Raw genomic sequence first — 18,334 nt, forward strand, 5'->3', positions numbered from 1 at the left:
AAAGTAGGACAAAATTCAAATTCACAAAAAATAAATAAGACCAAGCTTCCTGGTTTCATAGAGTGGAGAAACCCTGAGAGTATGGCCCCCAGACACCCTTTTAACTCAGTACTGAAGTCACTCCTGAGGTTCTCCCTTCAGCCAAGGATTGGACACGTCTATGGGGCCAAAAGCAACACATGCAAAGAACGTGCTTGCAGTTCAAGCATGTATACAAGACTAATGAGCACATCAGCCCAAAAGCAAAGATGAGGAGGCAGGAAAGGACAGGAAAACTGGATGAATGGAAATAGGGAAACTGAGGTGGAAAAGGGGAGAGTGTTGACACATAGAGGGGTTGGCAATCAATGTCACAAAACAATTTGTGTATTAACTGTTTAATGAGAAACTAATTTGCTCTGTAAACTTTCACCTAAAACATAACAAAAATAAAAAATTAATTAGAATTAAATAAAATTTAAAATTCAGTTCCTTAATTGCACTGACCAGATTTTAAGTGCTCAGTAGCCACTGTGGCTACTATATTGGACAGTATAGATATCGAACATTTGTATCATCACAGAAAGTTCTATTGGACACTGCTGCTCTAGAGGCAGGCAGGGTCCAGTTGGCGGTGAGCCTTGAATAGTATGCTAAGGGATTTGTGTCTTATTCTGAGGACGACGGGATGTCACTGAAGTGTTTTCAGCAGAGAAGTAGCATGATGAAATTTATGTATTAGAAAAGTCACTGCAATGGACAAAAAGGATTACAGAGAGGGAGGACTAAGAATTAAAAAGAAGAGTAAAGAGATGATTGCACTAATCAAAGCAAGAAATCATTGGAGCCTGGAATAATAGGTAGTGTAGGAGAGAATTGCATAGACTCAAGAACTATTAAGAGACAGAATCAAGAGAACTTACAGTTTTGAGGTGGAGGGTGAGGCCAAGATGATCCTGAGGTTGTTGCCTGGCTTGGGCATCTAGTGAATGATAGTAACACTAACCTAGACCAAGAACAAGGGAGAGGAATAAGTCTGCAGAAGAGACATGATAAATTCAAATTTGAGGTGTACACTAGGGTAAGCTTCCGGAAGGCAGTTGGAGAGTCAGACTTGGAGTTTGGGAACAAATCTGGGCTGGAAATAAAGATTTTTAAGTCTTTATCGTATCAATGACAATTGAAGCCATGAGAGTGGATAATAACCCCTAGGGAGAGAGTGTGGCGTGAGATGCTAAGAACCCACAGAACACTACCAGTGATGAGACCAGCCTAGGAGGAGGAGCCCAGAGAAGCAGCCAGAGAGTTAGAACCAGAAGACTCTAACAGAATCCAAGGGAGGAGAGTATTTTAGGAAAAAAGAAGTGGTCGGTTATATCAAATGCTGCAGAGAAAACAGTAAGGTAAGGGTTGAAAAGTATCAATATAATTTCTTAAGAGAGTGGTCATTGGTAACTTTAGTGAAAGCACTTCCAGAGGCATAATGGGGGCAAAGGTGGATGGCAGTGGGTTGAGGGGTGAATGAGACTTGAGGAAAAGGAGACAGCAAATATAGAAAACTCTTATAAGAAACTTGGTGCTGCAGGGGTTTAGAGATGGCTAGTAACAGGTGTTCTCTCTGTATTCACTGTACCATTTTCAAACACCTATCTCATATTAGAGATATTTGTAAACTGTCCTGTGTTCTGTACTACTCCACACACGTTGTAAGCAGAGATGGAGTCTTCTATATTTTACATCTCATAGTTCCTAGTTCAGGTCTTGCATATAGAGAGTGCTCTACTGATACCTGTCTCATGAGTTTCCAGCTTTCAAATTTCAAGCTTTTATAGGACTAAGGTAAATATAAAGTGTGTATACTTTTCATGTGTTTTCCTCTTATGCAATTTCCTCTGATTTGATGAAAAGGTCTCAATTCCAGGGGAGAAAAAGATGAAGACAAGCCCATGATTTAATAGAATCACATGTTTTCAGAAAATTTTGTGAGTTGGGGGAAACTCTCCAATTAGAAGACATAAAACAAGGACAAATATGTTTTAATAAAAAAATTTATTATGATTATTTACATCAGCTCCTTGATAAGCATATAAATGTAAACTTTTATTGTCAGCATTATTTCACATATGATTTATCCAAATTCAGAGTTAATACTGTCAGTTGAGTGTACAAGTAGTGAGAAAATGTTATTATATTCACAGAATATACACACATGTGCATTCAAAATGTGTGTCTCTTCAAGCCAGTGGGATAGACACCGTCCCATTGGCCCTACTTCTGCTTCTCAGGTGTACGCTGGAGTCGGTGATGTCATCCACATGTTCCTCACTTTTCTTTTCCTTCAGGCTGTTGATGAATCTCAGGGTAATTTCATCCCACTCCTCAGGCAATAGCATCAGCAGAAACCCAATGCAGATAATGATGGTAGCAGCCAGGCGGACCACATTGAATATCACCTCCTGCTTCAGGAGATCCACAGCTACGGAAGAAAAATCAAGTCAGTCACAGTCTATGGCTGTTTCTAAGTTTCTCTGAAAGCAAATGACCAAAGCCTGTGCTACTTCTAGAGAGTTCCAAGTCTTCCTTATTCTTTCAAACTCTTCTTTCGTTTTTCCTTGTCATCATTTATGTTGTCCCCTTTGTTTGTTTTCCATTGTTTCTCTCTAAGTCATACTTATCCTTCAAAGCTCAGATCAAATTCCATGTGAGCTGACTCTTAATTACCTCTCCAGTCTTATTTCTTAGTACTTTTCCTCTGCTCCTGCAGCAATTCATCCTTCCCTGTTGGCAACCTGTTCTTTGGCCTTTTTGGATCACTGGAAACTTTTCGAATGAGACCAACTTGACAATGTCTGGGTTTTTGCATATGCTGTTATTTTTGCACGGAATGACCTTCCATCCTCAGGTTCCACTGCACTCAGCTAATCCCTCCCTTAGGTCTTTTTCTTCTGGCTTCATGTAGGAAGCCTCCTGTGAAGCCCTTCCTATGTGCTTTCAGAGCATTTAGTACATACCTCTAGCGAGGCATTTGTCTTTCTACATTGTAATCGCTCAGTTCCTTTTATCTCCCTCTCTAGACTACATGATCCTGAGGCCAGGGATCTATTTGGGCTCTATCACCAGTGTTAGCACAGTTCCTGGCATATACTAAGTGCTTAGTAATTCTTTATTGAATGAATGAAGAATCCACAGATGAATGGATGAACTTCCTTGACAACTCTACTCCTCCATGATGTTTCTTTCTTCTGAATATCTTACAGCCCTAAGAGCCTGTCTCGCACAATTTGGCATTTAATAATAAATTCCTTCGTATAGTTCCAAATTGTTTCATGTGTACATTGGTCTTATTGTCCAAACTCAATTGTAAGCTTCTTAAGGGAACGGAAATGTCATAATTTTTTTTTTTCTGTATCCTTTATAGCCCTGATAACATAGTAAGTACTTTATAAACATTTGCTGATTGTTCTGGGGAAAGGAAAGATAGCCCCTCAAAATTTAGAGTCATAGCATTTTAGAGTTAGAAGGACTGTACAGTCATCCAGATAACCCACTTTCATTACTTGCTCCACTGACAGGTTTGACTAGAGAGATTACCTGGGAAAATAGCTTCTTCTCTCGTCCCTGAAGTGAGTCAAATTGCCTTTTTCCTTATATCTATTCTGGAGAGCAATCTGCTCTGCCTCCAGGAGAAGCGTCTCCAGCTCCCCGTGGATAGTCAGATGGGGAGCCAGCACCCTGTACATTTCCTACACTTTCATTAGTGACGTTTACTTGAAAGTCCTTTGCTGGGGTGTCTTTTGTTTCCATAGGGCTTCCTCTAAAAATACCACAAAATTAGGTTGTCAGGGAGATTACATGAAACCCAAATAATATATTTGGTATTTAATTTTAAAAGCACGACCAAGTAAAATCAGTGTTTGTAGCTGTAAAATTTAAATCTGTTGCACAGTTATTCTGTTGTCTGCCACCTTCATGATATTTAAAAACATCTTCCTAGGCAAGGGACATAATTCACAATTGCTAGAAGAAACAACTCAGTGCGTAAAACGAACACGAGCAGGAGACTTATTGTGGTGGTTAGAATCTGCAGATGTTAAATCATACCAGTACCTGCATTTCCAGGAACGCTGAGCACTGTCCCAATGGAGATTAGGATTGGGTATGTCAGCACCACGCCAACGTTCACCAGGATGTTGAAGGCTGGAAAATAACGGAGAAATTACAGGATGCAAGAGAATTGATATGCTGGGCTCTTTTCTTCTTAATTTAAAAGAATCAGTATATTTACTAAACATGCCTTCTAAAAACTGCCTGTATCTTTGGTCAATTCATCTTCTTTGGAGATGGGTATATGCATATCTGGCCTCAATTAATCATAGCCTTTTTTCCTTTTCTGCCACCCTGGCTGCCTGACTGCTTACCAGTTGGTGCCAAAGGGTGTTTGAAGCAAATGCAGAGGTAAAAGAATCAATTCAGTACACTGCTTATTAGCATTATAAAGGTAAATTGAGGAAGGCCGGAGGTTGGAAGCTGGTGACTGACTGAAGTTTGGGCTTTGTCTTTGTGTTACTTTGCTGTATTGTGCCATATGATAACTAAAGGGCTCCAGTGTTACTACCCAAAAGAAGGTCTATTCTATGATGGTCTATGCTGTTTCACCCTCTCTCTTGAGTTGAGCATCATATAGGCAAACAAAGGTGGGTTCAGTGTATTTCATTGAACTCCGAGGACCTCTTCTGCATCCACATTTGTACACAGATAACCCAGGACTGGTCCACAAAACAAACTGGAGGTGTAGTTTGATACCATTTAATTAATGCCTTTGGATTCCTTTAGTTAAATATAAAATTAGTTAAAATATTCATCTATCCCCTTTAAAAGTTACCAAAAATACAGATTTTCAAAAAGAAAAGCATTAAGAGATTTCACAGGGCTAGAGAGAGAAGTGTTAACCAAATACAAAATGTCCTCAGTTTAGAAAGGATCTCTATGGAAATGACCCAACATGTTGCCCATATCTCTGTAGAGTCAAAGATGGTTCTAGAACTCTTCAATTAGGACAATGTTTATTCTTCCATTGCCAACTATAATTCCTGATTTAATTAAGTCCCCTAGCTTAGTTATCTAGAGTTGCTTGTGCTTGTTAATTACAGACAATAGGTTTGACTTTCATAAGGCTTGAGATCATTTCTAATTTTCATACAATAGTACTGGCAGTCAAGGCAGAGGATCTTCCTGAGTTGATAACTCTGCCCCCTTCATGGTAGAATTGCAATATACAGGCTTCTAGACTCTCTCCTCATACTCCGGGAGTCAAATACACCACATTCTACCAACTCATTCATTCATTCAACACATCATAGACTCTGCTGAGCTCTTCAGCTATCATTTTATTGGCTGAACTGGATGTTTTAGCAGATTGAAAGAAAGTATTGGTATTTGGGTGAGAAGTGAGCCATTCTCACTCAATAAGCACCAGGTGACTTCACTTGAACATGTTGTCTGTTTTTCCTTAGTTCTTTAGATGGAACACTTACACACTCTTTTAAAAACAACCTAAGGGAAAGAATATAATTCAATGTGTTAATTGTAGCATGGGTCTTGCCCAAGTTTCAGTGGGATTCAGACAGGTCCGGTGAATGGATGAAGCCAATATGAATGGGCTAGGGCAATCCCAGGTAGATAGATCAACCTGAGAGAGGGCATGAAGAAGGTAAACTTAAGCAAATGAGAAAGCCATAGTTCCAGGGGGTGTAGGTCAGTTCAGAGTACAGCCTGACATTTGTCTTTCAGATCTGTCTCCCAGCCAGCCCTAACTAGTCCACATCAGATTCCTATGGAGAAGTGAGGTATGGAAATAAAAAGAACAGGAACACTGAAGATTGTAAAACACAGGGGGAACGGCAGCAGTATAACACAGACAAGAAAGAGGTTGTCTCCTCGTTTTGTTATAGAGCAGCTGTGGCATGGTAAGGATTACAGTGCACTTGAGATGGCCCTAATGGAGCAGCTGCAGTACCTGGTGGACAGTGGAAACACCCATTGGAGCTCAGAGATCATGCTGCATGGTGGAGAACTACAGTGTCCAGCTAGCATGAGGGACCCCGAGCTTGAAAAGACTTGCTTAGGAGCATATGTTAGAAGTGTCAAGAAATCCACAACGGTTGATGGCTATTTTGCAGCAAGCTGGAGATCATGTGTGCACAGTTGGAGCCAAGAGTCAGTAAAATTTTGGTTATGATTGTTATTGCGACTTCATCTGTTCCTGGTTAGGGTTTATTTGGCCAGAAAATAATCTAGGCACTTTTTATTAAGATGTATTGGCCTTTGGAAACACTGCCATTGATTCCTACTCAATTTAGCAGAGGTAATTGGAGATGGTAATCATACATTTTTGGTTTTCAAAAGTAGAACACAAGGGACCAAGAATTAATGTTTGACTCTCCTCTTGGGTGCTTCCTGTCTTGTCAAAATCTCCCTGTAGGATTATGAGTTGAGGTGGAAAAAGATGATTCAACACTTATGTGGGAATGAAAGTAGGGACATTTTTCTCCCAGGAATTGCAGTGTTTTAAATTATGTCACCTAGGTAAAGAAGGTCAGCTGAGAGTTGACAGATATCCTACAGGTCGAGCATGGTGGTTAAATGTGGAGCAAGCAGAGGGGGCTGACTTTGGATAGTATAAGGAAAGAGGAGCAGAATGAAAATAATTTGATTCTGAGTAAACAGACACTGAATCATTGGGCTGTTGTTTTTTGATTGCTTGGTGAGAGAGGAGCAGGCTTGTTATTTTTCAGGTTCTTATTTTTTTTTTTATCACATGTATCACATGAAGTGACAGCAGTAGCACAGCTTTAAAGCGGGAGAACCCTGGTTGCTCAGGTAAAGTAGATAGCCTCAAATTTATAGGGAATTGGGAGAGAATACATTAAAAAGACTCCAGGTTTTTTTCCCCCCTTGGCCTTTGGCTAAGCATAGCCTACTTAACCCAGCCAGCAGATACCCAGTACAGGCCGCCATCTTTTCTTGCCTGGTGAAGGCCTGCTATCTCGAGTGTATTCTCCATACTCAGCCAGAATGAGCTTTTTAAAATGCAGATGTGAGCGTGTCATTTCTCTGCTTAAGGATTATTAAGTGGATCTGAAACCCACACCCCTCAATGTGGCTTTCCAGACCCTTCATGGCCTACTTTCCTCTTGAATGTCATCTCCTTCCCTCTTCCCTGAACTCAGTGCTCCAGCCATTTTGAAGTACCTTGAGTTATTGAAAGCACCATCCACTCTCTCACCTTGGTTTGATACATGGTGGCACCCATGCAAGATGATAACATCATATAGTACAGTGTGATGAATGGATGAGGCTGCTTGGAGATCAATGGGGTACAAAGTAGCCTGGGCTTCCAGCTGCAAATCTTAACCCATGCGAGGCACTACAGTTGGATAGCTCTGATTTAATCATGTGATAGCCTGCAAAGAATCTTCTAAGGGTTCAGTAACACTAACCAACCTTAGGTAAGTTTGTGAAATAGAGGACAGAAGTACCTCTGGAAACAAACCTACTCTGATAAACAATCTATTCAAGGAAAGGTAGAGTGACATAGGAAATGGAAAGTGAAACCCAGGGCCACTTACCCAGCCACAGCCCTGCCATTCCACAGAGACAGCCCCATGGCAGAGCTGCAAATGAGGACCAGTGCTCCACCTTGGTGAAATACAGGATGACGGGGGTAAAGGAGATGAAGATTAAATTGAAGAAACCCAAGGTAGAGACAAAGTGAGCTGCTTCACCAAAGTTGGCACTTCCAAGAAACATCTTAAACAAAACCTGGAATGGCAAACAGACTCTTTTAGCCACCTCATATTTACTGATGACCTTGCTGGATCAGAATGGTGAGATCTATTGGTCTATACATTGAACTAACCAGCCAAGAGTTTATTATCCATTTCTTCTGACCTTGTCATCTATATGCCACTAAATGGGCTGTTGAGATATAGAATAAAAGTGCCCTATAGCTTTCATATGAAAGAAAAAATGCCATAAAACAAATTCCTTAGGGTGTTGAAAACTGCTGGGATGTTGTACACTGCGTTAAGGGCCACCATTAGTGATGGATATAGGGTGAATGACAAATAAGAGTGCAGAAAAGCCATGAAAAAACTGATTATTGAGATGTCATCAGCTCTTCCCTTGAAGCATGGAATTCATTTCACTCTTATTTTGACAGACACTGAATTGGACAAAGAGTGTCTGTCCTTATGTTGAGATAAATAATAGTAATGCCTTGGATTTATATGTACTTTCCTTTCTGAGCTTAAAGTATTTTTTACCAACATTGTGCTTATTTACCGGATTACAAAAAAAAAAAAAAAAAAATTCCCTCTGGATCATAAGGCTGTGTGAGGAAGATGGCAAGGACAGGTGAATGGCTATCCTAAAGTTGCTGAACAGGCTTGGGGAGAGAGCCAGTTCTATAATCCATATTTCTTACCTTCTGAACTACTCTGCTACCAATACTGATCCTCTAACAAACAAGGTAGGATGGATGAGATCTTTTCTGCCTAGAATTATGCTGATTTTGTGCATCTTAGCAAATATACTACTCCCAGAATGAATATATTCTGTAACATGCTCAGGAGAATTCTCCTGGTCACATAGCAATTCCAGGTACTGTTTTTAATTTCAACTGAACTTATCTTTTTTTTTTTTTTCTATTGAGAGACTTAATCAAGAGAACTTGAGCACATGCTAGTCTCTGGTCACATCAGACATCTCGGTGGAGTTTCGGTTGGGGGGGCAAGTTAGACACTAATGGCCATCAAGTGAACACGTGTCAAGCATGTCCCACAGAATCAATGGGCCAGGAAATGTCAGTATGGAAATAGACTTCATGTCCTCTGAGCCCCAGTGTTGGTGAATAATCAGAACAAGTATTCAGGAGGGACGCAAAGGGCGTTTTCAGAGAGTATTTCCTCATTGAAACACCAAGAGAGGTGAAATTGAAACAGTCCTTTAGATAGATCCAGAGAGTTGGCTCTTAAAAGTAGAGCTTTGGGGAATAACCTTTTAGATCTGCTCTCTTTTAGTCCTCGCTTCTGAAGTCAGGTGCAATGACTCTGAATAGAATTTTCACTGAAGGCAGGGAACTCTAGTGGAGAAAGAACGATGAGTACATACAGCAGGCCCAGAGCATCCATCTTAGAGGAAAAGAGGTTCTTCATTTTGCTAATAACATGAACTTCTGTGGTATGTGGTTAATACAAGGCCAACCGAGAGCTCTCAACTGACAGCCTGTTTATTATTTCTAGTATCTCTGGGGTGTTAAAATAATGACTGTACAACACCCACTGCCATTGAGTCGATTCTGACTCACAGAGACCCTATAGGACAGAGTAGAGCTGCCCCGTAGGGTTTCCAAGGAGCGCCTGGCGGATTCAAACTGCCGACATTTTGGTTAGCAGCCATAGCTCTTAGGCACTATGCCACCAGGGTTAAATTGAAGAGATGCCAAGGAGAGGCCTTCCTCACGCCTCTGCTATAACTGCTTGATAACTGGGGCCAGAGAGGTCGGAGGAAATACAGCATGGGTTTTGGAGTTAGTCATCCAGAGTTTAAATCTTAGCTCTATCACTTCCTGGCTTGCGACCTTGGGCAAGTTACTTAACCTTCCAAAGCCTCAGTTTCCTCAACTGGAAAGTGAGTATAAGTACTTGATCCTCATAAGCCTGAGTTAACACAGGTGAAATTTTCTGGCACATGCCCAGCGTATAGCAAGTACTTAATAAATGGTATTGGTTTATTTAAATACATCTATATTTTTTTCTAACCAATGTTTTCTTTGTGCTTCCTTGCTAATCTACAGACAACAGTTGACTACAAAACAAAGTGCACGATGTACCTTATATAAGGCAGACGTAGAGGCTGACCCCACGGCAAACGCCACTCCTAGGATCGAATCGGCACGGAAGTTATCTGCGTATGCCATCATGACGATGCCAGTGATTGCCATTATTGCAGCAACTATCTGTTGAACAGAATGCAACAAAATTCAACAAAAAATTGATGCCTCTGTATTCCAGAGCAAGCAATTCAAGACTTCATGAAAGCTGCTAAATGCCTCCTCGAATCTAATTATCTTTCGTGCATCGCTGTTTAAAAATGTAGGAAAGGTCAGTATTAAAGACATCAGTATGCTCATGAGACGCCCAGGCATAGAATATAAAAACTCTTCACATTCTAATTAAGGGGATAGTCATTTTCAGTTTAATTTTTAACTTAAAATTCTAAAGACTAATGTCCATACTGGTGACATAATTTTAATAAGAAGCCACTTCTAAGCACTTTCATCTATACTGCATTCTTTCGCATCAAATAATTCAGCAAACATTTTAATCAGCTTCTTGGATCTGTGCATGTTTCTGCAGATCTCCACATTACCAAGACTTGATTAGGGAGGCGTCATGTGGATGCAGCTAAGAGTAAAATTTAGACCAAGGGAAAAAAGAAAGCAAATAACCTCTCATAGTGATTCATGCAGGAATGAGCTGAGTCTGCACTGTCACTTTGAATGTCAATTGGAGGCCATTTCTTCCTTTTGTTTACATGCATATTAATTTTTTTTTTTTTTGTAAACCATACAGCATTAACTGCATTAAGTGAAAAATTCACAAGTCAATCGAAGTCATAATGGTTTACTGTAAATTAATATAATCCTTGTGATATTCAAAACAGGAGTCCACTCTTACTAAAATGCTGGTTTACATCTGTTTAATTATCTTGAACTGGTTCTACTGGAAAACATTTCAAGGCCGCGGTAGACAGTAAAATAACAAACCCAGAATAGGGAACGCTATGTCATTTCCTTGTGAAATATTCTGACTTTAAAATCAAGACAAAAAGTTGTGAGAAATTTAAACACAGATAACAATTAATTTTGTTAAGATTCAGTTCTGAGTATTCCTAAGTAAATAACTTCTTCAGTAGATGGCTTTTTCACATATTTGATCTTTTTTTGTTTTGCCCTTTCAGATATTATTAGTGAATTATGTTTTGCAACAAAACGTAGCTCTTTAATATATAACTATAGATGCAGATGAGGCCAGTGCAAAGAAATATGCTCAGGATGACGCATGTAATTTAGATGCTGCTAAGGCAATTCTTTTGTTAATAACCACCAAAAACAAGTGCAAGGTTGATTTCAGAGCAGCTCCATACTAAAGCGTCCTTTATGAAAAACAGCGGGAGTACTTGGGAACAGATGCCGACATGTCAGCAGTGAAAAACCATCTTCATAAAACGTTATCCGGGAGGCTGCTTGATGGGAGGCGTTTCTCTTGCTGAGTGAATATTATAGTCTCTAAAGTTGCCAGGCACGTGTTCCAGTTAGGCTATGCCTCAAACTATAAAAAAACTATAGAGAACAGAATTTAATACACACACCATGAAGTGTCAAAGAAAATTTCCAGACAAGAAGTAATAGACTCATAAATAAACATGGTGAGGGGTTATGTAGACCTGGAAATTCTCTAAGGGTTATCATTTTCTTTGATTTGGGGATTTAGCATTCAGCCGGGGATTTGCGACAATTCTCTGGGCAATCTGATTTCAGGGAAATGAAAAGGCACTTCAGATGCTGGACATTTTCTGATTTGGTCTTGGGTTTAGAAAATGCTCAGGGGTTATTCACATGCACAAATAGGTTTCTTTCATAAGACTAAACTTGTGGGATAATAAACTTGAATGAATATTTATTTTCTTTCGGTCAGGAATGAGTTAGATTTTCTTGGTCAAGTATACAGGTGGTTACTTTAAGATAGGTTTAATAGAACACGGAATTAATCCTAATGAACTTTAATACAATATGCTGATTCATATATAAAGGTCTCGATTCTTAAAAGGGTTCTATAATATCTGTGGAGGCATCTGGGCTTAGAGAACTGTGCAGACTGTAGGATTAAAAAAAAAAAAAAGCAAAAAATAAAAACACTGCCTGGAAAGGAGGGAACATGTAATACAATTATCCGTAGGATATGACTGCAGTTGGGAGCTTCCTTTTCTGAGTCAGTCATTAGTAAAAATATATATGTAGAATATTTCTATTTTAAGCTTTCTCAAGATAGGAATTGGATATGGTCAAAGATTACATAATTTTATAGCAATTCAAAATTATAACCATGGAGAGCCTTCTAAAGATCTCCATTACATTTTATATTCATGTGCTTGTGAAAATATTAGCCTGGACCACTTAAACTGACATATCAATTATACCACTGTCTCCTTCAATTGCCTTCATAAAGAGAAGCATTTTCACTTCAGGGGACTAGACAACCCTGTTATTCAAGTTGTTAAAACATAAAAATCTGAATAGTTGAGATGTTAAAAAGATTCTTCTCTGTGGTATAAGCAATAATTTTTAGGTTATATAGTGGGTTCCTTGGGGGAAAAGATAAGTTAAATTGTTTGCCACATTTTTATTTAAATTTCACAAGCACCTGATAGAACAAATTCTCTACGGCCATGTTTAATCCTAAGAATTTTTCAATATATTTCTTATCTATGCAGTTGGACCTAAGGGATCTCAGCTACTCTAGATAACGCAGGAAACTGTTGGGTGGAGTGGTCATTCGGATGATCCCTGTGCGACTCTGCTTGGCCCCATTGGTTTAACTACAGAGAGTACGTACACTTCAAATTTCTATAGAACAGGCCAAGTACAGATCTGAGGCAGAAGCATTTTCAGAGTCAATCATCAAAGAAGGATTAATAATGTTTTCCTTCTCAACAAAAAAACACAAAACTACTCTATCCAGGTTCAGGACTCTTAAAATACATCTTCATGAAGTCAGTGCCTTAAGTAGTTTGTCAAAAACGCTTGTTTGTTCATCCATGGAGAGGCAACCATAAAATGCTTCTGGGGCACGTTAACATCTATAGGATGGACTGTGCTGCTGAAAATGCACCACCTAGTGGTTGCACCTGCTTGGCTTCAGAAAAAACGTTGCTCTCCTAAAAACTTATTCTACTTCCATCCAGTCTGTTAGCTAACCCGAGGTGTCTAAACAAGATGGGAAACCCACCACTACCATCACCTGAATCTGGATTGGGTGAGGGTGTTAGTAACCATTTTTTTTTTTTTTTAAATAGGGACCATAAACCCACCAACACCTTCATTTTGAACCTCTCGCTCCTCTCATCATGGTGTGCCCTCATGGGGTGAGTACCTTGTCTAGCCCATTATCCCAGCATGAAAGTTTAGCAGCATCACCTCCTGAGCCAGCTACCTTCCTCTGCATCATCTTTCAGGGCCAATCAAAGGGGACCATGAAGCCATTTGAGCCTGTTCCTAAACCCCAACAAAACACTGTAAAGGACTTTAAAGGTAGATATTTGGTGATTTCACTATGCTAAATGCCAGCTGTGACCCCGCAAGAAAGCTAGGTTTCTTTTACCTCTCAAATAGTTTGTACAGATAGATAAAGGCTAGAGGAGCATTTGGCTTCTGGCTGTTTCTGTTTTCTCATATCTTCATTTCTTTCTTTTGTGCAACCCAGGCCCTCAAAAGCCACAAGGTTCTGGGTCTTCTCTGGATCTCCACGAGGCTTTACCAGCTTCATTCCATTCCCTGTGTTTCCCATTCAAAGATGGTTTCCAGAATTATTATTCCCATAATACCAGCTCTTCTAGTGTGCAGGATATTGAGATGACCTTTCAATTGCTTCCCTTGCTACAGTATTTCCTCAAGTATTTTAAAGTTCTAAATGAGTGACCATAACCCAGATATTTTCCTTACTGGGCATTGAGGTCAATCCTATTTTCTGAAGCTGAGTGGAATATGAAGAGGCTTCATTGGCTTTCAATGGACCCTTGAATCCCAAGGTCTGCACAGTCCCTAAAATGGAGGGACTCACAGCTATACTTGGCAGTGGCTGTATTCAGGCTCAAGACTAAAGGTCAGCAGTTGAGGTTAGGATACACATTAATGGCTTGGCCAATGAAAGCAGCCTGATTTTCATCCTCGTCCTCTCTACGAGTGTGTTTGTTTGGGCAGAGTCCATTTTCAAGGAACTATCTCTATACAGAATCTTCAGACTTCTGCACATGTCACATTTATGGTTACTTAAGGAAAGGAAAGAGGCAGTCTATAGCTATGAAGATGCTGTGTGTGCGTATGGGGTGGGGGGAGACAGTGGGTCCCTAAGGCAGTTGTCAAATGCAGGGCCTCGAACCCAGACTTCTCCCTGTCCCCTCATACATATTTGTTTGTATATGGATAAAATCCATTTGAAAATGACCTCAAAGGGAAACCTGGATGGAAAAGAGGGAAAGCAATCCCAGAAGGAAAGACTGAAGGGTATGTTTGGCAGATAGAGTAGACCTACTGAGTACACCTTGTTGAAGAGGTTATGGATTCCTCATGGGCATAAAATCTGAGAGCCATCAGAACCCAGCTTTCTATTCCCTTGACTGTATTCACAAGCCACTGTCTCACTAGGAGGGGATGAAAGATGAGTCCCATCCCCTTCTCCAGGAAACATAAAGGCTTTAGATAAGACTTAGAATCTGCACTGCACATGAATGTTGTTGTTGTAAGGTACTGTCAAGTCAGTTCTGACTCATAGCGACCCTATGCACAACAGAATGAAACACTGCCCAGTCCTGTGCCTTCCTCACAATTGTTGCTATCCTTAAGCCCATTGTTGCAGCCACCGTGTCAATCCATCTCATTGATGGTCTTCCTTTTTGTCGCTAACCCTCTACTTTACCAAGCATGCTGTCCTTCTCCAGGGACTGATCTCTCCTGACAACATATCCAAAGTATGTGAGACGCAGTCTTGCCATCTTTGCTTCCAAGGAACATTCTGGTTGTACTTCTTCCAAGATGGACATGACTAGTTACTACATAAATGTCAGCCAAAGGCAAGCTGAAAACAGGAAGTCGCCCAGAACCTTAATGTGTAATAGCAACACAAATCAGTAGCATCTCCGTCCCGTGTCCTGTCTTAGAGACCACTGGAGCCCAGTTTGAAGTGAAAGAAGTACAGGTTAAGCAATGAAAGATTCAGTTTAACTGATATATCCAGCAGTCCTTGGTGGATCTAGGAAAGCCTACACAACAGCCACTTTGGGGGCAGCTAACTGCACAGACCCCAATTAAAACTGGAAAATATCTGGATGCCAAGCCAAAGGAACACAAACTCATTTCCTAAATCTGCTGCAAAATTTGAGGTCTGTTGAACCATTCACTGGCCACTGATTATATCCCTATGTACAAAGCAATTTGAAAATGAACGAAAATTTCATTAACAATAAAAAAAAAAATAAGAGAACGGATCTGAAAGAAAGGCTTCTAACTTTCTAGTCTGACAACTACTTTTCACTGCAGTGAAATAGACACCAGAAAGAGGAAAAGACTCTCAGTGGCTCACTTCCTTTGGAAAGAGCCCCCCTCCATTAAGGCAGTTCCTCTGGTGCCCATGAATTTGTGAATTCTAGCTAAACAACACAGGAACTCAGAGATGCAAAGCTCTTCAAAGCTGCAAGAGATCAATTATCACTTAATAACAGTTTTGCAATTAAAAAAATACATAATCTTTTAAAGAAGTTTACTAATTTCCATGGTGAGATGCAAACAATTGCTCATGAAAGACCTTTTCTGCACATCAAAGTTTACCAGCATATTAACTGAAATGACTTCATAATAGAAAACTAAATGTATAACAGGTTACCTTCCCATATGTAATTCATTCAATATTCCAAAGAAACAAAATATTAACAAGCTATTCATAATATATAATTAGTTTTTATGTGAGCATTGCTAATTGATAATTCTGGCCAGCTGGAGTTCCAGATAAATCCGTGTTTAATGACATTGTAACAATGTATCTCTCATTCTGTCAATGGTGTTATTTTGACATGAAAGAATGGAAGTAGAGAAGGCCGTATCTTTTCCCTTTAAATGTGATCATTCTTAAGGCCAAGCAAATGAGAATTATACTAGCTAAAAAATCCAAACCCATTGCCATTGAGTCCAACTCATAGCTACCCTACAGGACAGAACTGCCCCATAGGGTTTCCAAGGAGCAGCTGGTGGATTTGAACTGCTGACTTTTTGATTAACAGCCAAGTTCTTAACCACTGCACCACCAGGGCTCCAATATACTATTTGTTTATAAACTACTGTAGCTTTAGCATGAGTCAGAAATACAAATTTTAATCTGATCACTGAAAGCAACTCTTTTAACTGTTTTTTATTTATTTTTAAGAATAGTTCAGTGGGGTAGCATCTAGAGGGGCTTGCTTTAGATTTTTTATAGATGTAGGCAATAAGTAAGAGCTCTATATTGTCAGTACTCTACTTGCCCTACTTTAATTACTCAAATGACCTAACTATACATGTTCTCAATATGTCTCAGGAGGAAAAGAATTACTGACACTGTTATGAATTGAATTGTGTCCCCCCCAAAATATGTGTTGTAAATCCTAACCTGTATACCTGTGGTTAAAATCCCATTTGGGAATGGGTTGTCTTTGTGATGTTAATGAGACAAAATTAGTGTAGATTATGTCTTCAGTCAATCTCTTTTGAGATATAAAAGAGATTAAATAAGCAATCGAGAGAAGCAGAGATGGGGGAGGAGAGATGCCAAGCCACATGAAGCTCAAAGAGACAAGGGCCTTCTTCTATAGCTGACAGAGACAGAAAGTCTTCTCCTAGAGCCCTAGAGAAGCTGGACTATATGAAGACGAACATGGCATCAGGATTGGAGGAAGACTCATTAACAACCTGTGTTATGCAGATGACACAACCTTGCTTGCAAAGATGTCATTTTAAGGACTAAGGTGCGCCTGACCCAAGCCATGGTGTTTTCAGTCACCTCGTATGTATGTGAAAGCTGGGCAATAAATAAAGAAGACTGAAGAAAAATTGATGCCTTTGAATTATGGTGTTGGTGAAGAATATTGAATATCCCATGGACTGCCAGAAGAAGGAACAAATTTGTCTTGGAAGAAGTACAGCCAGAATGCTCATTACATCCAGAAGCAAGGATGGCAAGCCTTCATCTCACATACTTTGGAAGTGTTATCAGGAGGGTCCAGATGCTGGAGGACATCATGCTTGGTAAAGCAGATGGTCAGCAAAACAGGGAAAGACCATCAACCAGATGGATTGACACAGTGGCTGCAACAATGGGCTCAAGCATAATAACGATTGTGACGATGGCTCAGGACTGGGTAGTGTTTTGATTTGTTGTACATGGGGTCTCTGAGTTGGAACCAACTCACTGGCACCTAACGACAACAAGATCGGGCAGCCTAAGCTGTGAGAAAATAAATTTTTGTTTGTTAAAGCCATCACTTGTAGTATTTCTCTTACAGCAGCACTAGATAACTAAGACACCGTCAAAAGGCAAAATGCTGAATGTTCTGGTGCTTCTCGTATCCCAGGTCCTGATTTTTGGCATCATTAAAATTACACTTTGACATTTTTCTGAAATATGGCATTAAACACTTGCTAATACTTCACAGTGAGAAGCGAAGCACTTCCTGTCACTTAGAAAAGTATCTGACTTCTACCAGTATGCCTGACATGAGTGCTTACTATTTTGCTATCTATGATGTCTTAATTTATGTATATATTTACTAACAAGTACTTATTGGCTACTTGGAGCCCTGGTGGTGCAGTGGTTAAGTGATACAGCTGCTAACCAAAAGGTTGGCAGTTTGAACCCATCAAGCTGCTCCTTGGAAACCCTATGGGGCAGTTCTATTCTGTCCTATAGGGTTCTTATGGGTCAGAATCGACTGGTTTGGCTTCAGGAGTATTGGCTACTTACTGCCCCTTAACATTTCTTTTATCAGATCTTCTTACAGATGCTGTATTATCTTGCTGAAGCTGCTGAAACAAATTGCCACAAACTTGATGACTTAAAGCAACAGGAATTTATTCTCTCATAATTCTGTAGGCTAGAAGTTCAAAATCCATCGGGACCCTCCTTCTGGGGGCTCTAAGGGGGAATTCATTTCTTTCCCTTCCAGTTTCTGGTGTTTGCCCTGCCATTCCTGGGCTTGTGGACACATCACTCTAATCTCTGCCTCTGTGGTCACATTGTCTTCTCTTCTGTGTGCCTCTCCTTTGTACGTCTCTCACAAGGACACTTGTTATTGGATTTAGGGCCCACGCAGGTCATCCAGAATGATCTCCTCATCTCAAGATCCTTAACTAAATTATATCTGTGATGACCCTTTTTTCCAGGTTTTACAGATCAGAGGATGGGTATAACTTTTTGGGGGGTGACTTACCATTCAACTCACTACAGGTGCAAATTCCTAAATCTATGATTTAAATGTAAGTTACACACCT

The 18,334-nt window shown here is 40.0% G+C and overlaps 1 protein-coding gene across 1 annotated transcript in view; it reads right to left on the reverse strand.

Annotated features, from left to right (window-relative positions):
- Positions 1-2,040: 2,040 nt before the first annotated feature.
- Positions 2,041-18,334, reverse strand: part of SLC35F4 (solute carrier family 35 member F4) — a 300,028-nt gene continuing 283,734 nt past the window's right edge. The window contains exons 5-8 of the mRNA XM_003408671.3: positions 9,872-9,997; positions 7,608-7,800; positions 4,087-4,176; positions 2,041-2,455 (exon numbers count right to left, since the gene is read on the reverse strand). Coding sequence (XP_003408719.2) covers positions 2,214-2,455; positions 4,087-4,176; positions 7,608-7,800; positions 9,872-9,997 — 651 coding nt within the window. The 3' untranslated portion in view covers positions 2,041-2,213. The remainder of the gene's footprint in view (positions 2,456-4,086; positions 4,177-7,607; positions 7,801-9,871; positions 9,998-18,334) is intronic.

The sequence above is a fragment of the Loxodonta africana genome, chromosome 10, assembly GCF_030014295.1.
Source record: "Loxodonta africana isolate mLoxAfr1 chromosome 10, mLoxAfr1.hap2, whole genome shotgun sequence".
Lineage (NCBI taxonomy): Eukaryota > Metazoa > Chordata > Mammalia > Proboscidea > Elephantidae > Loxodonta > Loxodonta africana.